The following is a 27,673-nucleotide window of genomic DNA, read 5'->3' on the forward strand; positions in this document are numbered from 1 at the left end:
TCACATTCTTAAAATGCTCCAATAATATTTTGTTTGGGTTCCTCTCAGTTCAAATATCACTTATGTGTAATGTGCTCTGACCAAGGGAGGTCATTGTGAGAATTTCAAAACAACTAAAGGCTGGAGAGAGGTGGGTTGGGGGTTGGTTTTAATTTGGCAGTTGTAATTAATGGTCAATTTTAATAGTCTGTAATTGATGGCAGCCTGCTGTGGTACATGTTTATTAAGACTGGGAGAGCTACTTTAAAAACTTGTAGTCTTTTATTAGTATTTGATGATTAATTTTTACACCTTCTGTTAGATTTTAAACAGAGTGAGAATTAGGTCAATGGAAATGGTTCTCTTGTTTCTTTCGTTGAAACACATGGGACAGTGACAGTAGTCAAATTCCTAGTGTTATTCTGCTCTTTCTCCTACTCACATCTATCAGTTTTTCAGAGCTTAAAAAGCCTGCAAGAGATAGGGAAGTGTGCTGTAGCTTTTCTGGATGGATGAGGTGAAAGGATAATGGTCACAACCTGACAGCATTGACTGTCCTGTCCTGCATCATCTCCTCAGCACCTACTCTGTGTCTAGCAGCATACCTCTTTGATCAATAAGCTGCTTGGTGTGGGTGGGTTGGGGGAGGATCAAGGAGAGGGTACAGCTTGGAAACAGGGGCTTGGGGTGATAGAGAAAGCACAGTTGTCCCGTTAGAATTGGCTCTAACAAAGGCTTGTTTTTGTGATTGTTTGCAGAAAGATTATCACTTTGAATATACGGAATGTGATAGCAGTGGCTCCAGGTGGAGAGTTGCCATTCCAAATTCTGCAGTGGACTGCTCTGGCCTGCCTGACCCAGTGAGAGGCAAAGAATGCAGTATGTTTTGTCTTTTTGACTATTTGTTTTCTTGATTAAACAATTACCTCTTCATATTAGCCCTAGGTGTTAATTATAATGAATGTAGGAGACCTTACAAAAGTGAGCATATGGCATTGATATCTAGCAGAATAAATGCAGCCTTTCTCATCACTAGATGCCCTTATATCTCAAGTCGGTAATGAGACAAAGGCAATATTAAAGAATATTATTATTATTTTTAAAAAATCTATTCTCTTATTTGAAACCATGGGAGGGCAGAGTGGCAGACTTTCTTATTAATGGATTTGTTCTTATTTTAAAAATGTTTTTATAAAATTAAAAAATTATGTTGAAATACGCATAACTTAAAATTGACCATCATCACCATTTTTTTAAAAAATTTGTTTATCATTATTATTATTATACTTTAAGTTCTAGGGTATATGTGGATAACGTGCAGGTTTGTTACATATGTATACTTGTGCCATGTTGGTGTGCTGCACCCATCAACTTGTCATTTACATCAGGTATAACTCCCAATGCAATCCCTCCCCCCTCCCCCCTCCCCATGATAGGCCCCGGTGTATGATGTTCCCCTTCCAGAGTCCAAGTGATCTCATTGTTCAGTTCCCACCTATGAGTGAGAACATGCAGTGTTTGGTTTTCTGTTCTTGTGATAGTTTGCTAAGAATGATGGTTTCCAGCTGCATCCATGTCCCTACAAAGGACACAAACTCATCCTTTTTTATGGCTGCATAGTATTCCATGGCATCATCACCATTTTTAAGTGTCTAGTTCAGGGGCATTAAATATATTCATATTGTTTACTATCATTACCACCATCCATCCACAGAACTCTGTCATCTTGCAATGGATATTTTTTTTAGCCATAGAAATAACTTAATTTTTTTTTTTTTAGTATAACCTACAGAGAGGTTATAGAATTGCTGAATATCACATTCAACAGCTTGTCTTTTGGGAGTTAAACAGGTTTGAAGTACAACATTATAAATTAACAGAGAAATATGAAATAAATGTAAATTTATTTTCATTTAAAACTTTACTTTTAAAAATCCTTTAATTTAGTGAGTTAGGGGTTCCTGCAGCAAAATAGTCGAGGGGGTGGACTAAAGTTCGAAGCTGGAAATAAAAGAGAGGGAATGTATTTGGGTTTTCCTGCAGTCTTCCAGGTAGTATTCTTAAAAGCTCAGTTTTTCTGTTCCCAAATAAAAGATCAGGTAAGCAAATTGTTAAGTGGGTAACTAATTTCTTCCTATTCGTAGAGAGCATTCCCCTGTTACTAGCTGGAGGAGTTTTTAGCATAGTTTGTAGATTTACTGATAAAAGGGAAACTGCAATAATCTTATGAGGAAAGTCAGGGAAAAATACCATTATTTCCTGGTGAATGATATTAATGAGTGAATTCAGGGAGAACCTGAGAGGCCCTCAAGTGGGCAGGTGAAGGCTTCAGTGTAGCAACAGTCTTAAAAGACAAGAGGGTCTGTATAGAAGAAGCTGCTACAAGACTAAGGTGTGTGAAACCACTAGTGCAGAGGGCAGATGAGCTCTCAGTGACAGAGCAATGTGGTTGAAAGGGAAACAGAGCCTGAATCATACCTATGTAATTAGCCCATTGTGAATTTGCTTCAGTCACTTGCCTAGAAAAATCTATATATCATTTACCTATGTTTACTTTTCATTTGTGGGCTAATTCCTTGGTTTCCTTGTAAACAGCCCTATTCAGGTGGACCGCCTAACCATTTTGAATGCCAACTTCATATCTAGGTGGTATGGTGGTCTTGGCTAGCGCTGGCTTTTGAGAACTGATCGTTAGCTGGAAATAGGCCATTGTGGAGTATTGTACCCATAAAAACTAGCGAACACTACAAATTGAGGGTCTCCCTTCCCTTGGGAGCTGGATTTTAAATACTTATCAGCATAGCACTGATTACATTTGTTGGCTAAGGGTCAACTCTGTTACAGAATTGATGCCTGCATAGGAATTAGTTTTAATTAAATGTTGCCAGAGACATTTTTGCTCATTATATACAGTAAGGTTCCACAGATAACATTTTGAATCTGACACTCTAGCAAGCACTTCTGTGAAAATTCTGACTACTAATCAGGTCACTATTAGTTATTACTTACCTTAAAAATGATTCTTGCTTTAAAAATGATAATACTTTTGTGATAATACTTCAAAAATAATAATACTTTTGGCTGGTACATTTTTTATCTTTGTATTTTGTCTGAAATCTGAATTTCCATGTATTCCTGTATAGTATACTTACATTTGATCTGGAATTTGTCAGTCTGGCCTTAGATCTGTGAACATTTGCTTGTGTTAAAGACAAATTGTTTTAAAACTCACAAGTAAGTTAATAGGCTTAAGCAACTTAGAAGCACAATTCATAACTTTAACTGTGTCACTTAAACTAGTCATTAGTGTTTGGCTGCTGAAGGCAGTATCATAGTAACTGGATATTTCTTCAAGAGCTTAGATTTTCTATTGCTAACAATAACTACCATTTCTCAAGTACTGATTATGTGCCAAACATTGTGCTTGGAGCTTTATGTCATTATCCCATTGTATCCTTACAACAGCCCTCTCAGATAACTAGGATCAGTGTTTCCATTTTATTAAAAAGGAAACTCAGACTTAAAGTGGTGAAGTAATTTACTTTATGTCATATAGCCCAGACGTGGCAGGTCTAGGATTCAAAAACAGACATGTCTGATTCTAGAGCCTGTGTCTTACCCACTGAGTTTTTCACTCGCGTCCATGTGAAGAGACCACCAAACAGGCTTTGTATGAGCAACATGGCTGTTTATTTCACCTGGGTGCAGGCGAGCTAAGTCGGAAAAGAGAGTCAGTGAAGGGAGATGGGGTGGGGCCATTTTATAGGATTTGGGTAGGTAAAGGAAAATTACAGTCAAAGGGGGTTGTTCTCTGGCAGGCAGGGGTGGGGGTCACAAGGTGCTCAGTGGGGGAGCTTTTGAGCCAGGAAGAGCCAGGAAAAGGAATTTCACAAGGTAATGTCATCAGTTAAGACAGGAACAGACCATTTTCACTTCTTTTGTGGTGGAATGTCATCAGTTAAGGCAGGAACTGGCCATTTGGATGTGTACCTGCAGGTCACAGGGAATATGATGGCTTAACTTTGGCTCAGAGGCCTGACATTCCTGTCTTCTTATTTAGAAGAAGTCTTCTTATTTATTCTCTTAATAAGAGAAATAAAACAAAATAGTGTTGAAGTGTTGGGGCGGCGGAGAGATAATGGGTGATGTTTCTCAGGGCTGCTTCAAGAGGGATTAGGGGCGGCGTGGGAACCTAGAATGGGAAAGATTAAGCTGAAGGAAGATTTTGTGGTAAGAGGCAATATGGTGGGGTTATTAGAAGGAGTATTTGTCATATGGAATGATTGGTGATGGCCTGGATGCGGGTTTGTATGAATTGAAAAACTAAGCAGAAGACACAGGTCTGAATAAGAGGAGAAAAACAGGTATTAAAGGACTAAGAATTGGGAGGACCTGGGACATCTAATTAGACAGTGTCTAAGGAGGTTCAGCATAGCCTTGCCAGCAAAGATTATTTATGCACTTTAAGAGGGAGTTAAGAGTGGTGGTTCGGGGATAGCACTAGGAGATATCAGCTGTGATGGCTTGGAGGAACAGTGTAAACTGGCAGTATAAACGAGCAGGGCATTTATGAGTCGTTGAGAACAGTGAATAGGAGTATGACTAGACAGAAGATAGTAGGGATGACAAGTTTTGGGGGCACAGTCTAGGTTGGTCTGGTGTCTGGAATGAGACTGGGGCTTAATAAAAAGGAGCGTCTATACAAGAGCTTAAATGGGCTGTACCCTGTAGCATTCTCAGGACAGGCCTGAATTCTGAGAAGGGCAAGTGGTAAAAGTATTGTCCAGTCCTTTTTAAGTTGGTGGTTGAGCTTGGTGAGGTGTGTTTTTAAAAGACCATTAGTCTGTTCTACCTTTCTTGAAGATTGAGGACCGTAAGGGGTATGAAGGTCTTACTGAATACCAAGAGCCTGAAAAACTGCTTGGGTGATTTGACTAGTAAAGGCCGGTCCACTATCAGACTGTATAGAGTTGGGAAGGCCAAACTGAGGAATTATGTTTGACAGAAGGGAAGAAATTACCGTGGTGGCCTTCTCAGACCTTGTAGGAAAGGCCTCTACCTATCCAGTGAAAGTGTCTACCCAGACTAAGAGGAATTTAATTTTTTGACTCTGGACATGTGAATAAAGTCAATTTGCCAGTCCTGGGCAGGGGCAAATCCCAGAGCTTGATGTGTAGGAAAGGGAGGGGCCCTGAACAATCCCTGAGGGGTAGTAGAATAGCAGATGGAACACTGTGAAGTGATTTCCTTGAGGATAGATTTCCATGATGGAAAGGAAATGAGAGGTTCTAAGAGACAGGCTAGCGGCTTGTAACCTACATGGGAGAGGTTTGAAATGACGACAGAATAGAATGGGCCTGTGAGGCTGGAAGAACCATTTGTCTTGTGTGGGAAGAGATTGATAGGTAGAAGTTTCAGCGGGGCAGTAGGTAGGAGTGACCAATGTGAAGGAGAAAAACTGGCCATGAGGGACAGAATTTGGAATGCTAGCTGCTTGTCTAGCCACCTTATCAGAATAAGCGTTGCCTAGAGCAATGGGATCTGATGCCTTTTGATGGCCTTTGCAGCGAATGACCCTAGTTTCCTTTGGAAGTAAAGTGGCCTTGAACAGAGTTTTTATTAATGATGGAGGACCCTTGCTGGTGAGGAAACCTCTTTCAGCCTATATAACAGCATGGCGGTGCAGAATATGGAAGGCATATTTAGAGTCAGTATAAATATTGACACGTAGTCCTTTTGTAAGAGGGAGGGCCTGAGTTAAGGCAACTAGTTCAGCTTGCTGAGAGGTAGTGGAGAGGGGCAGAGCCGTAGCCTCAATGACAGGTGTGGAAGATACTATAGCATAGCCAGCAAACAGGAAAAAAGGAAATATGGGGAAATGGGGTGAATGTCAGGTGGATCAGAGAGATACAGTCATGGGGGTCAGGTGTGGTATTTGGAATAATGTGGAAGGCTGGATTGAAGTCTGGGCCAGGAACAATGGTAATTGTGGGAGACTCAACAAAGAGTGAGTATAGCTGAAGGAGCCGGGGAGCAGAAAGTATATGCATCATATGGGAAGAAGAAAATAGATTTTGGAGGTTATGAGAACTGTAGAGAGTGAATTGAGCACAGTTTGTGATTTTTAGGGCCTCTAAAAATATTAAAGCAGCAGCAACCACTGCATGCAGACATGAGGGCTAGGCTAAAACAGTAAGGTCAAGTTGTTTGGACAGAAAGGCTACAGGGCATGATCCCAGCTCTGTGTAAGAATTCTGACCATACTAACTATGCCTAGGAAGGAAAGGAGTTGTTGTTTTGTAGAAGGGATTGGGGTTTGGGAGATTAGTTGGACACAATCAGCAGGGAGAGCACATGTGTTTTTATAAGAATTATGCTGAGGCCGGGCGCGGTGGCTCAAGCCTGTAATCCCAGCACTTTGGGAGGCCGAGACAGGTGGATCACGAGGTCAGGAGATCGAGACCATCCTGGCTAATACGATGAAACCCCATCTCTACTAAAAAATACAAAAAACTAGCCGGGCGAGGTGGCGGGCGCCTGTAGTCCCAGCTACTCGAGAGGCTGAGGCAGGAGAATGGCGTAAACCCGGGAGGCGGAGCTTGCAGTGAGCTGAGATCCGGCCACTGTACTCCAGCCCAGGCGACAGAGCAAGACTCTGTCTCAAAAAAAAAAAAAAAAAAGAACTATGCTGAGATAGGTAACAGATGAGGAAGAAATTTGGGCTTGACTGAAGTAATGGGGGCTGTCTGTGAAGCCTTGTGGCAGTACAGCCCAGGTAATTTGCTGAGCCTGATGGGTGTCAGGGTCAGTCCAAGTGAAAGTGAAGAGAGACTGCAATGAAAGGTGCAAAGGAATAGTAAAGAAAGCATCTTTGAGATCCAGAACAGAATAATGGGTTGTGGAGGGAAGTATTGAGGATAGGAGAGTATATGGGTTTGGCACCACAGGGTGGACAGGCAAGACAATTTGGTTGATAAGGTGCAGATCCTGAACTAACCTGTAAGGCTTGTCTGGGTCTAGGACAGGTAAAATCGGGGAATTGTAAAGAGAGTTTATATGTTTTAGAAGCCCATGCTGTAGCAGGTGAGTGAAAACAGGCTTTAATCCTTTGAAAGCGTGCTGTGGGATGGGATATTGGCATTGAGCAGGGTAAGGGTGATTAGGTTTTAATGGGATGGTAATGGGAATGTGATCGGTTGCCAGGGAGGGAGTAGAGATGTCCTATACTTGTGGGTTAAGGTGGGGGGATACGAGAGGAAGATGAAAAGGAGGCTTTGGGTTGGGAGGAAGGGTGGCAATGAGATGTGGCTGTAGCCCAGGAATAGTCAGGGAAGCAGATAATTTGGTTAAAATGTCTCGGCCTAATAAGGGAACTGGGCAGGTGGGGATAACTAAAAAAGAGTGCATAAAAGAATGTTATCCAAGTTGGCACCAGAGTTGGGGAGTTTTAAGAGGTTTAGAAACTTGGACGTCAATACCCACAACAGTTATCGGGGCAAGGGAAACAGGCCCTTTGAAAAGAATGTAATGTGGAGTGGGTAGCCTCCGTATTGATTAAGAAGGGGACGGACTTACCCTCCACTGTGAGAGTTACCTAGAGCGTCTGTGATGGTCCTGAAGGCTTCTGAGGCGATGGGGCAGTGTCAGTCTTCAGCTGCTAAGCTGAGAAGATCCGGGAAGGAGTCAGAGAGCCTTGGGCTAGAGTTCCAGGGGCTCTGGGCGTGGCTGCTGGGCGAGTTGAACAGTCTAATTTTCTGTGGGGTCCCGTACAGATGGGAGACAGCTTAGGAGGAATCCCAGGCTGCGGACATTCCTTGGCCCAGTGGCCAGATTTCTGGCACTTGTAGCAAGCTCCTGGGGGAGGAGGTTCTGGAGGAACCCCTGGCAGCTGTGGTTGAGGAGTTTGGAGTTCTTGTGTGCTGGAGATGTGGCTGCGGTTTCTCTCACAGTGGAGGCAAGGAATTGCAACTCAGAAATATGTTGCTACTTGGCTGCCTCTACTGTGTTATTGTACACCTTGAAGGCGAGGTTAATTAAGTCCTGTTGTGGGGTATGAGGGCCGGAATTTAATTTTTGGAGCTTTATTTAATGTCAGGAGCAGATTGGGTAATAAAATAAAATGCATATTGAGAATAAGACAGCCTTCTGACCTTTCAGGGTCTAGGGCTGTAAAGCGTCTCAGGGTTGCTGCTAAATGGGCCATGAACTGGGCTGGGTTTTTCATATTTGATGAAAAAGAGCCTAAACGCTAACTAATTTGGGAGAGGTCGAATAAAGTAAAAGGAGCATTAACCTCGGCTATGCCTTTAGCTCCAGCCACGTTTTTAAGAGGAAATTGCTGGGCAGGTGGCGGAGGGCTAGTCGTGGAACGAAACTGTAAGCCGGACTGGGTGTGAGGAGGGGAGGTGGTAAAAGGATTACAGGGTGGAGGAGCAGAGGCTGAGGAAGAATTGGGATGTAGCTCAGCCTGGTGAGGAGGGGAGAGGTCAGATGGGTCTGTAGAAAAGGAAGATTAGAAAGACTCAGCAACGGCGGGGCGTGGTGGCTCAAGCCTGTAATCCCAGCACTTTGGGAGGCCGAGATGGGCGGATCATAAGGTCAGGAGATCGAGACCATCCTGGCTAACCCGGTGAAACCCCGTCTCTACTAAAAAGTACAAAAAACTAGCCGGGCGAGGTGGCGGGTGCCTGTAGTCCCAGCTACTCGGGAGGTTGAGGCAGGAGAATGGCGTAAACCCGGGAGGTGGAGCTTGCAGTGTGCTGAGATCCGGCCACTGCACGCCAGCCTGGGCGACAGAGCGAGACTCCGTCTCAAAAAAAAAAGAAAGACTCAGCGACGACGCTTGGGGTTGGGACTGAGGGGACAGGCGGGAGGGAAAGAAGGAAGATTTGGGACAAGTTGCATTGGGAACAGAGACTAGGGAGGGATTGATGTGTAAAAGAATGCCTGGACGTTAGGTACCTCAGACTGTTTGTCCATTTTATGACAAGAATTATTTAGATCTTGTAGGATGGAAAAATCGAAAGTGCCATTTTCTGGCTATTTGGAACCACTGTCGAGTTTGTATTGGTGTCAAGCGGCATTGTAGAAGAAAATAAGGTGTTTAGGTTTTCTTCTACAGGTGTGAGTTGAAAAGGTTTTAAGTTCTTGAGAACACAGGCTAAGGGAGAAGAAGGAGGAATGGAGGGTGGAAGGGTACCCATAGTGAAGGAGGCAAGCCTAGAGAAAAGAGAGAGCAGAGACATGGAGAGAAGGAGTGGGGCGTGCTTGCCCCCCAGGAAAATGGAGAAGGGGTAGAGACATGGAGATAAGGGGTTGGGGGGTTCTTGCCCTCCAGAAAAGTGGGAAAGGGGTAGAGACATGGAGATAAGCGGTTGGGGGGTTCTTGCCCCCCAGAAAAGCGGAGAAAGGGTAGAGATAGGGAGAGAAGGGGTTGGGGGGTTCTTGCCCCCCCAGAAAAGTGGTGCTTGCCGCTCAGGGTGAAGGACCAAGGCAGGTGTCCGTGTGTGGTCAGACACCTCTGATATGTGGGTGAACAATCAGGCAAGTGTCCCCACGTGATTAAACACCAAGGGAAGACTGTCTTCCTGAGTCCGTGACCGGCGCTGGAGTTTTGGGTCCAGGATAAAATGTGTCTCGAGAAAAGGAAAGGAACTGAAATTAAGAGAAGAGAGAGATTGAAGTGTGGCACCAAGATTGAAAGGAGAAAGAGGTTGAGGGATAGTGAGAGAGGTTAGAGAAGAGAGTAAAAAGAGGCTGCTTACCTGATTTAAAATTGGTGTGATGTTCCTTGGGTGGGTTGGTCTGAGGACCTGAGGTCATAGGTGGATCTTTCTCATGGAGCAAAGAGCAGGAAGACAGGGGATTGATCTCCAAAGGGAGGTCCTCCGATCCAAGTCACGGCACCAAATTTCACTCGCGTCCGTGTGAAGAGACCACCAAACAGGCTTTGTATGAGCAACATGGCTGTTTATTTCACCTGGGTGCAGGTGGGCTGAGTCCAAAAAGAGAGTCAGAGAAGGGAGATAGGGGTGGGGCTGTTTTGTAGGATTTGGGTAGGTAAAGGAAAATTACAGTCAAAGGGGGTTGTTCTCTGGTGGGTAGGGGTGGGGGTCACAAGGTGCTCAGTGGGGGAGCTTTTGAGCCAGGAAGAGCCAGGAAAAGGAATTTCACAAGGTAATGTCATCAGTTAAGGCAGGAACAGGCCATTTTCACTTCTTTTGTGGTGGAATGTCATCAGTTAAGGCAGGAACTGGCCATCTGGATGTGTACCTACAGGTCACAGGGGATATGATGGCTTAGCTTTGGCTCAGAGGCCTGACAGAGTTAACTTGCCACTTGAAGATGGCAGCCTGGAGAAACTTCCAGGTCTGCATAAGGGTGACATAAAACTCAGTGGTGGACCCACCAATTGATTCATACAGAAAAAGAAAATTAAGTAGTGGAACACAGCAGCTTCAAGTAAGTGAAGAATATTTAGGAGAGTGATTGTGTGCAACATGATTTACACAGATCTTAATGTCTCAAAATAAAATGAAACCCAGAATTTGACCTTTGTGGGAATTGTTAAAAATTCTTTAAAATGTAATTGGGTATCTCTTTTCTTCTTTCTCAGGAAGAAGCAGTGGGGGAGGCCTTTCCTGAGGAAAGGGATTATAGGAGTGTTTATGAAGCAGTTGTAAATTTTTTCAGAGAATTGATTGGCAAGCTATATTATACATTTGTTTTTTAAAGATTACATAAGATCTGGCTGCAAGGCTCCTCTGAATGAAGTTAATGAGAAGTCAAGTATCAGTTTTTGTTGTTCTAGAACCCTGGGGTATATGTGACTCTGAAGCTTACAGGGCTCAGGAAATAGCATGAAGAGGCTTCTGGTTGTTAATTGACACTGATCCCCATTGTCCTTTTGTCCTCTCTGCTGTGGAGAACTCATCAGTTGCTCTGGCAGGCCACTGAGATGATCTCATCTCTCTCCTCTCTGCTAGCTCCAGGCTCAGCCATGGGAAACATTGGCACTTCTCTCAAGGCTGTGGTGCCAAGAGTTTAGCATCTGTGGGCATCATCCATCATTCAAGGTCTTGCAAGTAGCATGCCATTTCTGAACCACAACACTCTTTGTTTTAATCTCAAACCAAAGGGATATAACCCCTGTTCCAATCCATCTCTTCTTCACTGTTGCGTCATTCTCCTCATTTATTCTTGAAGAACAATGGCTTCTAAAATCTTTCCTTGAACCTCTCAGGTTCATTGGATGTTCTTAGATCATCAGAGAGGATAGAGCGGTTTCCTGGGCTATGTTCTCTCTTTCTTTCTCATTTGGGACAAAGCCCTTTTGCTTTAAACCAAGCCTTAGAAATAAAAGTCTGATCTGGGATACAAGTAGGGAGAGAGTTCCTTTACATATTTTTCCGACAAGTCTGGAACTCTGAAGCGGAAATAAACATAATATATTTCTTCCTTTTATATTCTCACATTTATTTGGGGAGTCTATCTCTTCAATTGCTTATTCTTTAAAATATATCTGAGTCCATGATTTCAGGTACAACCTTAGTATACCATGTTCTTTTCCTATTTTTTCCACTGATTTGTTCTTCAGCTATATAACATACCACTTTCTAAATGAAGATGACTAAGATATCTTTAATTTCATTTGGTAGGAAAGCATCAAATCAGTCATAGTCTTAGGGACTTTGTTTAATCTTGTGCTTTAGTATTTAGAAAATGTGAATCAATAATTCATATGAAGTAATACATAAATATAAATGTATATAGAAGTGTATATATGTATGTATAATGTGTTGTATATATGTGTGTATAGTTTATTTTTGTATTTCTCATACAGAGTATAGTAAATTAATGTGGCTTCAAACATGACTTTTATATATTTATGCATATAAATGTTTATAGTCTAGTATTTGAATAATTGGTTATAAACTTCTAATATTTAGTTGTTTTAGATAAAACAGTGCTATATGCAGACAAGTAAAAAAAATCGAATACAGACTTTTTTTTCCTCAAATCTATTGGTATAACCCATATTTAATGGACCTTAAGAAATAAGCAGACTTACACTATCTGCACAAAATAGACTTTAAGTCAAAAACTGTCACAAGGAACAAGGAAGTTTGATTACATAATGATAAAAGGGTCAACTCAACATGAAGAGAGAATTAATTATTAATATATATGCACTCAACATCAGAGTATCTAAATATGTAAAGCAAGCATTGGCAGTTCTGAAGGGAAAAATAGACTGTAATACAATAATAGTAGGAGAATAAAATATCCCACTTACAATAATGGACAGATCATGTAGACAGAAAAATCAGTAAAGAAACAGCAGGCCGGGTGCGGTGGTTCACACCTGTAATCCCAGCGCTTTGGGAGGCCGAGGCAGGTGGATCATGAGGTCAGGAGTTCCAGACCAGCCTGGCCAACATGGTAAAACCCTGTCTCGACTAAAAATACAAAAGATTAGCCAGATGTGGTGGCATGCACCTGTAGTCCCAGCTACTTGGGAGGCTGAGGCAGGAGAATTGCTTGAACCTGGGAGGCAGAGGTTGCAGTGAGCTGAGACTATGCCATTGTATTCCAGCCTGGGTGACAGAGTGAGACTCCATCTCAAAAACAAACAAACAAACAAAAACAAAACCAGCAGACTTAAACAGCTTTATAGACCAAATGAACCTAACAGGTATGCATAGAACATTCCACCCAAAACTAGCAGAATGCGTGTTCTTTTAAAACACATGAAACATTCTCCAGGATAAATCATATACTAGGTCACAAAATGATTCTTAACAAATTTAAGAAGACTGAAATCATTCCAAATATTTTTTTCTGACTACAGTGGAGTAAAACCAGAAATCAACAACAAAAGGAAAATGGGACAGTTGATAAATACATGAAAATTAAACCACACTCTTAAACAACCATTGGGTCAAAGAAAAAATCATAGGGAAATTAGAAAATATTTTGAGACAAATGAAAATGGAAACAAAAAAATACTGAAACTTATTTGATGCAGCAAAAGCAGTTTATAGCATAAGTACCTACATTAAGAAAAGACATATTTCAAGCAGCCTAACATTACAAGTCAAGGAACTAGCAAAAGAATAAACTGCTAAGCTAAAAACTGGCCTAAGGAGGGAAAAAGTAAAGATTAGAGCAAAATATAGCAAACTGAATTTAATAGCACATTAAAAGAATAATATGTCATGACTAAGTGGGATTTATCATTGGGATTCAAGAATGAGTTAACATATGCAGCTCAATCAATGTGATATACCACATAATTGGGATGAAAGACAAAAGTCACATGATCATCTCAATAGATGCAGAAAAAACATTTGACAAAATTCAGTACTCTTTTATGATACAAACTCTTAACATTAGACATAGAAGGAAATTACCTCAACACAGTAAAGGCCACATAGGACAAGCACATAGCTAATATTATACTCAGTTTTGAAAAATGGAAAGCTTTTTTTTCTAAGATCTGGCATAAGGCAAGGAGCCTGTTCACCTTCACCACTTCTATTCGACATAATACTGAAGGTCCTAGCCAAAGCAATTAGGCAAGAAAAAGAAATAAAATGCGTACACATCAGAAAGGAAGGAGCAAAATTATTTCTGTCTGCAGATGACATGATCTTATGTGTAGAAAACCCTAGAGACTCCACACACATACACAAAAACCTGTTAGAACTAGTAAATAAAGTCAGCAAAGCTGTAAGATACAAAATAAACTTTAAACAGTTGCATTTCTGTACACTAATAATGAACTATCTGAAGAGAAATCAAGAAAACAATCCTATGTATAATAGCATCAAAAAAATGAAATACTTAAGAATAAACTTAAACAAGGAGGTGACAGACTTGTGCAATGAAAATGGTAAACGCTGATTAAAGAAAGCAAACTCAAATAAATGGAAAGTCATCCCATGCTCATAGATTGGAAAACTTAGTATTATTAAAATATTCTTACTACCCAAAGTCATCTGCAGATTTCATGCGATCTCTATTAAAATCTCAAGAATCTCTAGAAATATAAAAATAAATCCTAAACTCATATGGAATCACAAAAGATTCTGAATAGCCAAAGCAATTTTGAGCAAAAAGAACAAAGCTGGAAGCATCACACTTCCTGAGCCATGTATGTTAATTCTCTGAGGCTCTCTGAGGTGAATTCTGAAGGAAGAAGTTCTTTAACCTGATGCAAGCGACATTCCAGATGTTGGAAACAGGATGAAGGTGCCAAGTGGAGCAGCATCTGGTTTTCCTGGGTGCTTTGTGAGATCTGGATGGCTGGCACTCAGGGAGAATGTGGGAAGGGCCAGAGATTCTGGCAACTCAATCGGCCAGCTCCTCTCTGTCCTACCAAGGACTCTGGACTTTGACCTGGAGACAGCCATTCACAGGTGGTTAAGGGGGTTAAGTGAGGTGATAAATGTGATCTACAGTCCTGGAATCATAATTATATAATAATATAGCAACAGTAATAATAATAGCTGAAATAATAATAAAAAATAATAGCCAATCTTTACTTGCTATATGCCGGGTATAACTGTAAATGCTTTACCTGCATTCATTCAAATTCATTTAGTCATTACATCATCCTTGTAAAATAGATATTTTTATTACCTTGCTTTTCCCCCCCACTTTTTAAAAAGCAGTTAGGAAACTAAAACAATAGCTCAGAGTCAGACATTTAGGTCAAAGGGGGAACTGAGATTTGAAACCAGGAAGCCTAGAATTTGGGTCTATGTTCTTAATGTCTATGGGGCTGTCTCTTTGGAATACACTGCTAGTATATATTGAACAAGTGCTTATCCCCATCCTGGGGCATCTGCATGCCCCTAACATTTACCTCTTGATAGAAATGTGACACAAATTGATATGCTGGAGTGATAAATGAACTTTTTAAAAGATGACATCTAAAGGCTCAGATATGTTGTTTTATGGGTCATTTTTAATTGATTAATGTTCTCTTTATAGATTGTATTCTTATTTTTTAAGTATTTATAAAAATAAAATAATTTTTTAGAGATGAGTCTTGCTATGCTGCCCAGGCTGGAGTACAGTGGCTATTCACAGGCACAATCATAATTTACTGTAGTCTCAAAATCTTGGGCTCAAGTGATCCTCCTGACTCAGCTTCCTGAGTAGCTAGGTACCTAACACCATACCTGGTAGTAGATTTTATTCTTAATTGTCTATATTTTTCAGAAAGATGAGAGAGTGACATTTAGAATTTAGAAGATGTTTGTTGCTATATCCTCATATATAATAAGTTGATTAGCCTGTGGTTTTTTTTTTTCCCCCTGAACCTAGCATATTGTTTGGTACTTGATACACAGAATATCCTTTCATTGTTTAATCGGTGTTAGGAAAAAAAATGACATTTTCCAACTATAGAATTTCTTCCTAGAGCAGAATAAACTCCTTATGGATAGAATATGTAATCCTTTCATGGCTCCTCAGAAAGCTGCAGGACACTGGAATGTTTATAGATTGAATAACTTTTGTGCCACCAAATTAGAGACTGACTTTAGTGTTCTATTTTTGTAGGTGAAACACAAAGGTCTAATCAGATTTGTAAAAATTTATTCTATACATAAAGGGACAAATTGATATACAAAATGCTGTCAAATATTTTGTCCTCAGAAGGCTTAGTTGGAATGTTGCTGCGTTGAGTTCCAAGTGTGCAAAGACAAAGTTAAACCTCCTCAGTAACACACAAGTGGTAGCTGAAAGGTTAGAATTAATCAGATTGGGAAATGAGATGAAAACAGTTGAGAAACGCTGAAAATCAGACTTTAGGTCAATCGTATTGTTTGATGGGAGCTATGGTTGAGGGAACTTCTCTGAAAAAAGTGTTTTATGAGGAGATGAGAAAACTCAGCCCTCAAAACTGCGGAACCAAAGTCAGAGACTATCAAGAAGTAGAAGGTGACTGACACTTTCTAAGGATGAGGAAAAGTTTAGGATGATAAGAACCAAAGTGGTACGGCATAATTGGAACTTGAGAAAACTGATTTCACGGATGCATTGTTTTGCCCCCTTGGGTGACCTCATCACGTACTCTGAACATTTTTCTTCCCTTGACCTTCGCTGTTGTCTTTTTTTCTGTAAGCCTTGTGTCATCCTGTGCCCAATGAACTGAGATTTGTCCCCTCCCCCATCAAACATTGACGTCAAGAAGCTGCAATAAAATACGTTTCTATTTTTTTCGTTCACAGATTGAAAATTCCTTAGTTAGCTTTTCTTATAAAAAGATAGGAGCTTTAAATCTAGCCTCTGCTAATTTAATGGGGATTACTATCTGTGGTGTCACACGGATCAGTTTTCCTGCCAGGAGTTGGCTTCTACTTTTAAATTCTCAAACTTCTGGCTGATAAGTCCTAAGAAGTGCAGTGATAATCATATACTTCCACTTGATAGGGCCATGTGAAGACCCACTGGAAAGGATGTTGGATGTGAAATTAGTTTTCAGAGAGACAGAGGCAGTACTTTTCACTAAATAGTCTTTTCAGGGAACAGTGAGTTAGGAAATGCTAGCTAGAACGGGTTCATATTACTGTACTCTTCTGTGTATCTCCATCTCACTTTTGTTTTCGTAAAATGAAAGATGAAAACAGGTTTCTCTTTCTTCTCTGAGAATTTCACAAATAACTTGCAAATTATATCCCTATGTCCTACAACTTCACCCCCAACTCTTAGTGAAAAATTAAAAATTGTTATTGGTGGGATTGGGCTTTAAGATTTCAGTTCTGATAATTTTATCATGCCACTTCAGAGCTGACGTAGCAGCTTTGTATCTGTTCCTTCAGATGGCTAAGTGACTGCTGGAGCTAGAACTCACGTCTGTGACTTTTAAGGCAGAGTTGATTTTTTTCCTTTTATTTTTGTTTTCTTTTTTTTCTTTTTTTCTGCCGAGTTCTTTTCTAATGCTATTCTTTTTCACTTGAAGACAGTGGATTTTTCTCAGTTTAGTTATAGTAAAATCTTCTGGCTTCATGGTAACCGTGGGGTTATTGGGTAGAGAGTCATGGAGTCTGTTAGAAAGTCTGCTACTAGAAACTATAGAAAAGTTGAACTGGATTGCTTATGATTACACAGAAGAAGAAACTTGGAATCTAAATTGGGGCGGTTTAGATCAGATAATGTCAAAGGTCTCTTTTGGTGATTCTGATGGTTTTAATTGTTGTTATTACATGTCACAGATTTATTCATTCTGTGATCAAATCATGCTTCAAATCACATAACTTGTGAATTATAGTGCAATACTAATATATCTTCTAATGCTAATGAATATTCTCTTCTGATAGGAATATTGCAATGTCTGCTACTGTATTTGGACAGTGTTACCTTCCTTTCTCCTCCTCCAGCCTTAAATTGAACATGACAGATAGTTGATGTACTCACAACCAGCTTTCATTGTTGCCTTGTATATTTTGTCATGAAAAATACCCTCAGGATTGAAAAAAAAAAAAAAAAATCCCAATTAGAACAAGAACTCCCTTCAGCCAGCGGACAAATCTGTCTTACTGTGAATAAGAGAATATCAGCAAGAAATGGCCTGTTTTAGTGTACTGTTTGACTTTCCCTATCACACTTTTATTTTTATAAAATGAGAATTATAGATTACTTTTTCCTCTGTAAGAATTTAACAAATAACAACTTAAAAGGACAGTGTTCAAGTGCTGTCCTTATCACTGGTACTTAAGGAGGAAGAAACTCTGAGATTTGCTGGATTCAATATGCTGTTCAGTCTCTCTTAGATGCCATTTTCTGCTTTTTGTGTGTGTGTGAAAAGAATGATAATAAATCTGACAGGCACTTAAAGTTTTAATTATCTGTAATGATAATTAATTGGCTAAATGAGAGATAGAAGTTGAACTTATTTGTGAGGTACACACACTAAGCATTGTTCTCTTTCTTTGTGTTACCCTTAATGGCAGTGAGTAATAGTAAGAACAGTTGCAAAAGCATCAGCATGTAGTCAATATAAGAATGTCTGTGGTTTGAACCTTATTTATCTTATTTAAACAAGACTAACCCATTGAAGAAAAATAGACATATTGGCTTATCTTGATTCTGGAATTGATTTACTTTATATTTCCCCACAAATGTATATAATTATACTTAGCTAATATTAATTGACAAGATGGATTACAGTGCATTTATACTTAGTGAGATGTAAATTTGATTTATTTTGAGGAAGATCAGTCTAGATTAGACTATCATGGAAGCTCTGAGAAAGCCACAATGTTGTTCCCAGATATTTATCTGTAGTAAGTTTGCATAGATTCACTGTATCATCATCTCATTAAACAACTAAATTGAAAATCCATTTATTATTACTTACTATTGCTGTTTACTGTTTAGAAAACATATTTTAGTAATAAAAACTTTGATTAAAAAGAGCAAAAATGAGTAAATTATGAATAAATGTAAGGCAGCCAGTCTTTCAAAACATGAGGTCTCTGGAGGAAGAAAAAGCAAAACTACGTAGCCCTGTGGTACAATGATTAAAAATAGATGTTCTTTATTGTTAGGTATAAATCATAGATGATAATCAGCTATAAATGATTCAATTCAGTAACAGTTATTTGGCATATTGTGCTTGGTGGTTGCATGATCATAGCAGTGCTTTGAATTTTCAACACTGTTTATTTTCAGAGTGGTTTCTGTAGTCTCAGTGGATTATTATAAGCAGTCGTAGGAGGGAGAAAGGGATGCTGAAGTATGAATAAGTGGAAGCACAGAGGTTAAGTAAATTGCCTAAGATATTTGCTACTTGGTGAAGGACTAATATAAGTGCTTTTTCCATATCTGATTATTCACACCTGCATATTTGAACCTTTACAGATTCACAGTAGCAGAAATAAATGTCAGAAGAGAAGAGGCATAAAGCTGAGAAAAAGAACAGTGAGTGCAGCAAATGACCTCTTGGTTACAGTTTAGACTTCAAGATGCTGGGTTTTTAAATGTCACTCTTTCACTGGGTGCTTAGGTAAACTATTGTGAAATAGTTGAGGCCACTGTTAAGTAGTGCCTAAGACCTTAGGCAAATAAGTTCGTCTTTCTGTTCTCATTAAAAACTTTGGAGTTTGCCTATCTTTAATTCAGTTTCTCTAAGACTTCAAAGTTGTTGAAGAAGAAAAATTAGAAATGACTAATTGATTCAAAGTAAATATGGTAAATTCACGTTCACAATAGCTAACAATAGCTATTAATATTAACTGTCTATCATACTGCTTGTTGAAAGATTCCTATGTTGTATGATAAAAAATCTGAATGAAAATAGTGTAGTCTTTAAGATTATTAAAAAACCTGATAATCTAATTAAAGAACAAATGCCAAGGTAGCAGTATTGACATAGAGAGTGGATGAGGCTAGGATGGAAGATAAAAGGAAAAGCAGGTAGTTTTGGTGGCCGTCAAAGGAAGTCAGCAGTGCTAACTCTGTTGACTAAATCTTGTGGAGTAAGTTTACCAAGAAAGTGTGGCTCTTTTCTTCCTTTGACAGGTGTCTCTAGACCTGACTTCCAGGATGAAAAAGATTGAGGAGTAGCAAATGATTAAACTATGAAAAGCTTTAGACTTGCTAGCTCCTCTGTATTAATTAAAGGCCCTATACTTATTCAACTAATTTGACTGCATAATTAATCTGAAGAGATGTAATATTATAAATCTATTGGCAGAGTTCTTATAGAAATGTATGTCCCATGTCCCTAAAGTAAACTATCAATAATTGTGTGGGTTTTTTTTTTTTTTTTTTTTTTTTGAGACAGAGTCTCGCTCTGTTGCCCAGGTTGGAGTGGAGTGACATGATCTTAGCTCCCTGCAACCTCTGCCTTCCAGGCTCAAGCAATTCTTGTGCCTCAGCCTCCCGAGTAGGTGAGATTACAGGTGTGTGCCACCTCGCCTAGCTAAGTTTTTGTATTTCTTGTAGAAATGGGGTTTCACCATGTTGCCCAGGCTGGTCTCAAATGCCTTACCTCAAGCACTTTGCCTGCCTCAGCCTCCCAAAGTGCTGAGATTACAGGTGTGAACCACTGCGTACAGTCTAAACTATTAATAATTGTATTTGATATTTATTATGTGCTGCATGCCAGGTATATGCTAAATGCTTTATATGATATATCTCATTTATTCCCAGAATTCATTGAGATAGCTATTATTATTATTTTCCTTTTGTAGGCAAAGTCATTAGACTTATGGGAGTTAGAAACTTGCAAAAATATTTTTAATGCGTGTTTTAGGAGTAGTACATTAAAAATCCATGAGAAATATGAGGTTTTTGCTAAAATAGTTATTGCTGTATAATGCACATGAACATTGTTTAACAGTTCAGGATAGGAATGAAGAATGATGTGATGTATGGTGATTAATTCGGTTGGAGTTGTTTGCCCTTTTTGTATGGGTTGTAACAATTTTTTGAACTGAATTTTCTTTGAGGCACCACCTTTGGAATCAGATCAGAATTTGAGTTTCAGCTTTGCCATTGGTTAACTGTTAACCAGTTAACCTTTTTAATTAGGTTATTTAAATGCACTGTGGCTCAGTTTCCTCATCTGGTATATGGGCATAATCCTTTCCTCCCTCACCAGTCTACTATAAACACAGTTGATCCTTATTATTCATGGATTCAATATTTGCAAATTTGGCTACTTGCTAAACTTTATTTGTAACCCCCAAATGAATACACTCAATGCTTTCATAGTTATTTGCAGACATGTGCAGAGTGGTGAGATATTTGAGTCACCCAACTACATGTATGAACAAGGTGACACTTTGACTTCTTATTGCTTTTCTCGTACTGTAAACAAATGTCCTTTTGGTGGCTTATTTAGTGCTATGTGTTTAATATTTTAGTTATTTTTTGGGTGATTTTGCTGCTTAAAATGGCCCTCCAAGTACAGTGCCAACGTGAAGGCTGGTGTTCCTAGGTAGGAGAGGGCTGTGCTATGCCTTTCAGAGAAAATACATGTGTTAGGTGAGCTTTATTCAGGCATGAGTTATAGTTCTGTTGAACATGAATTCAACATTAATGAATTAACAACATATACTAAATCAGATGTCTTTAAAGAGAAATACACTTAAACAAGGTTAGGTGTTGATTGATTGACAAAGGTGATGTGACCAGAGGTTCTCAGGAACCTAACCCTATACTTTCCATAGGAGTGATGGTCCAGTATTCATTAATTTAGTGTTTGGGGTAAATTCATATAACACAACTACTGTGAATAACAAGAATGTACTGTGTTTGTAAAGTATCAAGCACGGCACCTGGTATATACCAAATATCCATTATATTCGCTTTCAACTTTTTCTTTCAGTTTTCCTTCTGACTTCATGGAAACACATGGGAAAGAGATGGGAATATTCTTTATGATTTTAATTAACATGGCAGTGAACACTCTGAAATGGCATCATTATATTTAGAAGACAAGATTCACAAACACAGTCTTCTCTTTTTTAGCTTTTAGAGTTCTTTATAACAACATATCATAAAATATTACCTTTTATTAAGTTATAGTTAATCAACTTAAAATACAATTTTGGACACTAAACAGTCTTCCAAGATAACTTTATTTTATTAGGAAGTCAATATTTTTGGCTTTGTGGGCAATGCAGTTTCTGTTGCAACTATTCAACTCTGCCATTGTGGTGTGAAAGCAGCCATAGACAGTAGGTAAATGAATGATCGGGACTGGGTTTCAATAAAACTTTATTTACAAAAGCAGGCGGTGAGCTGGATTTTCCCTGCAGGTTGTAGTTTGCTGGCCCCTGATTTAATGTACTGTAGGGTCTTGGTTTACAATATTATTATTTATCATATTAGGCCAATGTCTGATTCTGAGTATGCTAGATGATCCATAGACCATTGAAAATAAACAGTTTTCCATAACTGTGTTTTTCTGTTGGTTGTGCTGATAGTGATAATAGCTTTAATGAGCATTTGTTACATGCCAGGCACTGCGCTAACCACCTTATACTATATTTTCTCAGTATTGCCACAGGATTCTTGGGGTGTCACTTCACCAGCTGGAAACCCCTGTGGCCAGTGGTGCCTTTTTGCCTGAGTTTTGCTCAGGCCCACCAGGCTTGTTCTGCCTACTCGGCCTGGCAGGCTGCATTTGGCTCACTCTACTGGCCTGGGTCCCATGCTGGCCAAGGGCTAGCCAGGTGCAGAGCAGCAAGGGGTGTGTGAGTGAGCATGGGTTTGGGCTAGCATGCACAGCCAGGCATGACAGCTGCGGTGGGGTGGGCAACTCCAGGTGACAGCATGGGTACTGGTTCCCTGCAAGGCTGCAGCTGAACCAGGCATGCCACAAGCAGCTTCTGCACTGGCACCGGGGAATATAGTGGCACCCAGAAGCTTGGAGACACCAGGAACTACAGAGCCCCAAAGAGGCTGTCACAGCCTTGACTGGGGAGCTCCTAGGTCTGGGATCCCCAAAGGGCCACAGTTCTTCTCTCCTTCTTGTCACCCGCAACATGGCAAGCAAGGGGCATGTTTCAGCCCTGTTTGTTACAACTCTTTTAGCCCTGCCATTTGGTGGTTCCTGAGTTCTTGTCCTATGTCCAGAAAGAATGAGGTATGCGGACAAGTGGAGGGTGAGCAAGGTGAAGAGGAGCTTTATTGAGCTACAGAACAGCTCAGAGGAGACCCACAGTGACTAGCTCCTCTTCGCAAGCAGGGTGTCTCAGCTACTGTTCACCTCTCAGCAGAGAGGAGACCCTGGAGTGGCTCTGCAGCTGGACATCCCCTATCTGTTAGAGTCTGCTGAGTCCAGTGCTTTTATGGGCCTGGGACTCAGCCAGCCAGAGGGAGGAAGTATGTGCTGATTGGTCAATAGGAGGCCATGGGCAGTCCTGGAAAAAGCACCACAAGTTCCCACTCTGGCCCACTGACTGGCAGCCCAGCCCCCAGGCTTCAGAGCCTCCCTGGCTTGAAGGTGGGGCTTTGTGGGACCCATCCCCTTCTGTCCAGGAGCCTCTCTGCCTCCTGCCACTGTTCTGGGCACCCAGGCTGTTTGGTCAAGGAGTGCCTGCAGGCCAGTGCTGAGCTGCCTTCAGCCCATGCCTCAGTCTCTCTCCTGTGCTTGTTGGTGGCCAAAGTCTGGAGGAGGCTGAGGTGTTAGGAGGCTGATGTGTCAGCACAGTGCCTGGGCTCAGCCCCTACCTTGATCTGAGATCGGAAGGGGTACCAGGAGCGGGGAGAGGCCAGGGGCAGGGGGAGCAGACATCTCCACACCTGTAGGGGAAGGGGTTTCTCCTGAGCCCCTGAGAGTGCCAAGACGCCCTGGTCCACAGCCATGGCTTGGGCAGCTGCAGGTGTGCTCAGGATGATGGAGCTCCTGCCTACTCTGGCCCCCAAGAGCACAGGGAGACTTGGGTCTGCCTGGAAGGGCAGGGCTGCTGCCTTCTCCTGCCCCAGTGGCTCCATGGAATGCGCAGCCTGGTCCGCACTTCCCCCACAGTAGCCGGCTTCATGGCAGTGGTCACTCCGGGGGGCTGCCGCTGCCATCAGTATAGCCCTTAAAGGTACCTATTGTGATTGTTATCTCATTTTTTTAGAGACAGAAACTAAGGCCTAGAGAGGTGAAATAACTCACTCAGTGTCATAGAATTAGGAAGTGGTACAGCCTCGTCCTAGGACAGTTTTGACTGTGTAGCCAGAATGCCACATTCTTTGCATAATCTTTTTTTATTTTCTCATGTTTTACTGATTTGGGGTTGTTGATTTGAATGTTAGAAGTTCATTGTACGGCATCTTTAAGGTTTTCTCAAGAAAAGCATTATATTCAGTGAATAAGTAGATGTGTGTGGATTTTAGCTCTAATTCTTTAATTAGTTTTCAAAAATTAGCTTATTTTTATTTCTGGCTAAGTTTTCTAATGTATTTTAAAAGAGAAGAGTCTACCTAAATGTGGGGCTTTGCTGCTTTACATTCTGCTGGGAGATTTGATTTTCTTCATTGGGTAATTTGGATGTCTCATTTTGTCCTTGTTTCTTTACTATCCTGATTAAAGGATTAGAAAGCCCTTTTCCAGGTTGGAGTCACTAATACTATCTTGCACAGAGCCATGTACTTGGAGGATGTTGATTTCCATTTGTTGAATGAATACTAACTTAGCTTTCTTTTTGGTAATGTGTCAACTATTCTTCACATTGCTGTATCTAATATCTCTGAGTACAGTTCTCAGAGTTTGCAGAAAGCTTGACATCAGAAATAAGATGGTGGTGGAAATGACTAGGTTGGTGTGAATATTGAAAAAGTGGGCTCATGCTTTCAGAGTGGAGATAACTTGTTCAGCTATTGCACTGCTTTCCTGTTTCCCTTTTTATATTTAGTTGTCACTCTAAACAACTAATCAGCTTTGCATCAGCATTTTATTTGGACTTAGTATGTGCCCGATACAATTAGGAATCCAAAAATAATGATCCTTGTTTTCTTAACACTCAAAGTCTCACATCAACTTATAAATTCTTAATATGTGCTTATCCACTGATTAGCATAAATTAAGTGCTTTAATGGAGGTATTATAACAAGTGCACTGTAGGAGCATGAAGGGAGGTGCAGCTGACTTCCCATTGGGCCAGGGGAGGGGATCTGTTATGAAGTGAGTGGTTTTTGAGTTGAGAACAGGAGTGTTCCATGTAGAGAAGGTAGGATTGGCCAACATCTCTGGGAAAGAAGACCACAACAGCAGGAGAGAAGATGAAATATTATGGGAATGATATGAATTCTGTTTTGGCAGGAAGAAGGTGGGGCAAGGGGTCAGCTTGGAAAAATAGGTTGGAACCAGATTCTGAAATGCATGTGGTGATAAGGGGGACTTGAAACGCTTTCATTAGGGTGTGACACAATCAGAGTTTTATGAAAATAATTCTGGTGACGGCATGAAGGGGAGGAAATTGATGGGAGACTAAGTAATGGGTTGTCCATTCTTCTGCCTTCCAGCTTTCTCCTGTGCTTCTGGAGAGTATCTAGAAATGAAGAACCAGGTATGCAGTAAGTGTGGTGAAGGCACCTATTCCTTGGGCAGTGGCATCAAATTTGATGAATGGGATGAATTGCCGGCAGGATTTTCTAACATCGCAACATTCATGGACACTGTGGTGGGCCCTTCTGACAGCAGGCCAGACGGCTGTAACAAGTAAGAATCCAAAGCAGCCTTTGGCTCTTAACTGAATATTTGAGAAGAAAGTAGTTGCTCTTTTCCAGAAAGAAGATGAGGATAATCTTGGTACTGTTTGTGGTGATAGATAAGCTAATTGCAAAGAATCATGTTTTTTGGACAGTCATTGCAATGAGTTTTCATGAGGTTAAAATCATTGCCCTCAGGTTATAATAGACACTGTATGCAAAAATGCAATAAAGCTGTTAGAGAAGCAAATTAATTTTTCTCATATTTATGGCTCATATTATGGCTACAGTTAAGCCGCTGGTGTTTGTACTAACCTTTTTCTGATTTTTAACAGATACTTTCAGGTTTTTTTCTTTTCCTCTGACAGGAATAATTAATAACCTTCATTTAGACACTTGATTATCTCCTATAAAAGAGAGTGGGTTAAGTACCTAAGGTGGAAAGCACCTTTGCTTAATTCCTACCTCTTTTATAGGGGATTATTAACTTTGCATATCACAAAGCTGGCGAAATGTTAAACTGTTTTGAAAAAAACAAAACAAAATGTTTGTCTTTGAGCTATATCCCTTCCTGTTATCTTGTATTAACTATGTAACATTTCCTTTCATATGGATTTGCTTAGGAGAATTCAACTTTAGGGCTCTGGCTACCCCCTGACAAGAGTAGCCACTCAGGAACCCTACATTTTTACTGTAAGCTAAGGATGCTGGGGAATTATTTAGCTGTGTTGAAAGGCATATTCATTCCCTCCCTCCCTTCTTTTCTTCCTTCCTTTCACTCTACCTTTTTGCCAAATGACACCAATTTCTTTATTTTAATCTCTCGATAATAGGATTATTTCCTTGAGAGAGTGTGTGTTTTCAGTAAAAGAGTTCCTTAGATGATGGTACTAGTAGGATGTTGTGGGACCTCAGATCTTTGTTTTGGTGGCCAGGAGATATTGACAAGACTTCTTTTTCTGCCTGGAATAGTTTATGTATAAAAGAAATTGAATAAGCGGAAGTTTTTCAAGGTAATGTCTTCTAGTGTGATTTTCTCGGTGTAAATTTCAGTCTGGGCTGGCTTGGTGGCTCATGCCTGTAATCCCAGTACTTTGGGAGGTCGAGGCAGGCAGATCACCTGAGGTTGGGAGTTCAAGACCTGCCTGACCAACATGGAGAAACCCCATCTCTACTAAAAATACAAAAATTAGCCTGGCATGGTGGCAGGTGCCCATAATCCCAGGTACACAGGAGGCTGAGGCAGGAGAATCACTTGAATCCTGGAGGCAGAGGTTGCAATGAGCTGAGATTGTGCCATTGCACTCCAGCCTGGGCAATAAGAGTGAAACTCCGTCCACGCTTGCATACTCTTTATTTCTTTTTAATTGGTTGGGTCATATAGGAGATGTATGTTGAACTTTCTAAAAAGTCCGAGCTTTTCAAAATGGTTATGTCATCGTAGACTCCCACCAGTAGTATATATGAGTTCTAGTTATTCTACATATTTACCAACATTTGTATTGTTAAGTCTTGTTTTGTTCTAGCCCTAGCCATTCCAGTGTATGCACACGTGTGTTTGTGTGAAATAATATCTCCTTGTTTTAATTTGCATTTCCCTGCTGGATGATAATGTCAAACATGTTTCATGTGTTTATTGTTCATGTGTTTATTCACTTTTGTGAAGTCAAATTGTTTTATCCATTTTCTACTTTTTTTTTGGTCATTTGATTATTAAGCTAAAGGAGTTCCTTGTACTTTCTGAGCATGGGTTCTTATGTGTATATATTTTTATAATAAATATATAGTATATGCGCACACACACACACACACACACACGTCTCCATGTGTGTAACACTTCTTCCCAGTTTGTGGCTTTTGCCTTTTTTGTTTTCTTAATAGTGTCCTTTGAAAAGCAGAAGTTTAAAATTTGAAAGAATACAATTTATCCTTTTTTTCTGCTGTGGTTATATGTTAGGATATCTTTGCTAACCCCAGGTTGCAAAGGCCAGAAATTACTGTATGCATCCTTATGGTAACATAGAGTTATTATTGTACCTTTATATAATGTTAAATTTTACAACAGCATAGTTACATCTATACCCTTATCTTCACACTATTGCCATATATTTATAAACATGTTATAAACTGTACAATACAATGGTATTATGTTTTAAATAATTAGTTGCTTTTAAAATAACCTTACAAAGATTTAGGAACTGAAAAGCCAAGTCCATCACTGATAAGTTCATTTCATATGACACACAACTTCCTAAAAAATTAAGGTGAAAAACTATAGCTTTATATGTTAATCTACATATTTATCATTAGTGGTGCTCTTTCTCTCCTTCTATAGATTTGCCATGTGTATAGGTTTACAAATAAACTGCAGATGTCTGAAAGAATAATTCCATCTAAGGCTACTAAAGTTAGTTATCTATTTGGTAATCAAATTTTGGGTGAAAAATAACAGTTTCATAGCAGATTAATCATATAACCTTAAAAAGATTTAGGAAGTTATTTGCCATAAGAAATGAACCTCTTCTCAGTA

General features: G+C 40.1%; 1 protein-coding gene across 2 annotated transcripts in view; it reads left to right on the forward strand.

Annotated features, from left to right (window-relative positions):
• The window catches only part of KIAA1324L (KIAA1324 like), a 177,430-nt gene that overhangs the window by 81,921 nt on the left and 67,836 nt on the right, over nt 1–27,673 (forward strand). The window contains exons 2-3 of one of the 2 annotated variants that reach the window (XM_025379490.1): nt 738–858; nt 24,958–25,153. In XM_025379490.1, coding sequence (XP_025235275.1) covers nt 738–858; nt 24,958–25,153 — 317 coding nt within the window. The remainder of the gene's footprint in view (nt 1–737; nt 859–24,957; nt 25,154–27,673) is intronic. The other variant, XM_025379491.1, reaches the window with a different exon arrangement.

This window comes from Theropithecus gelada, chromosome 3, assembly GCF_003255815.1.
Source record: "Theropithecus gelada isolate Dixy chromosome 3, Tgel_1.0, whole genome shotgun sequence".
NCBI lineage: Eukaryota > Metazoa > Chordata > Mammalia > Primates > Cercopithecidae > Theropithecus > Theropithecus gelada.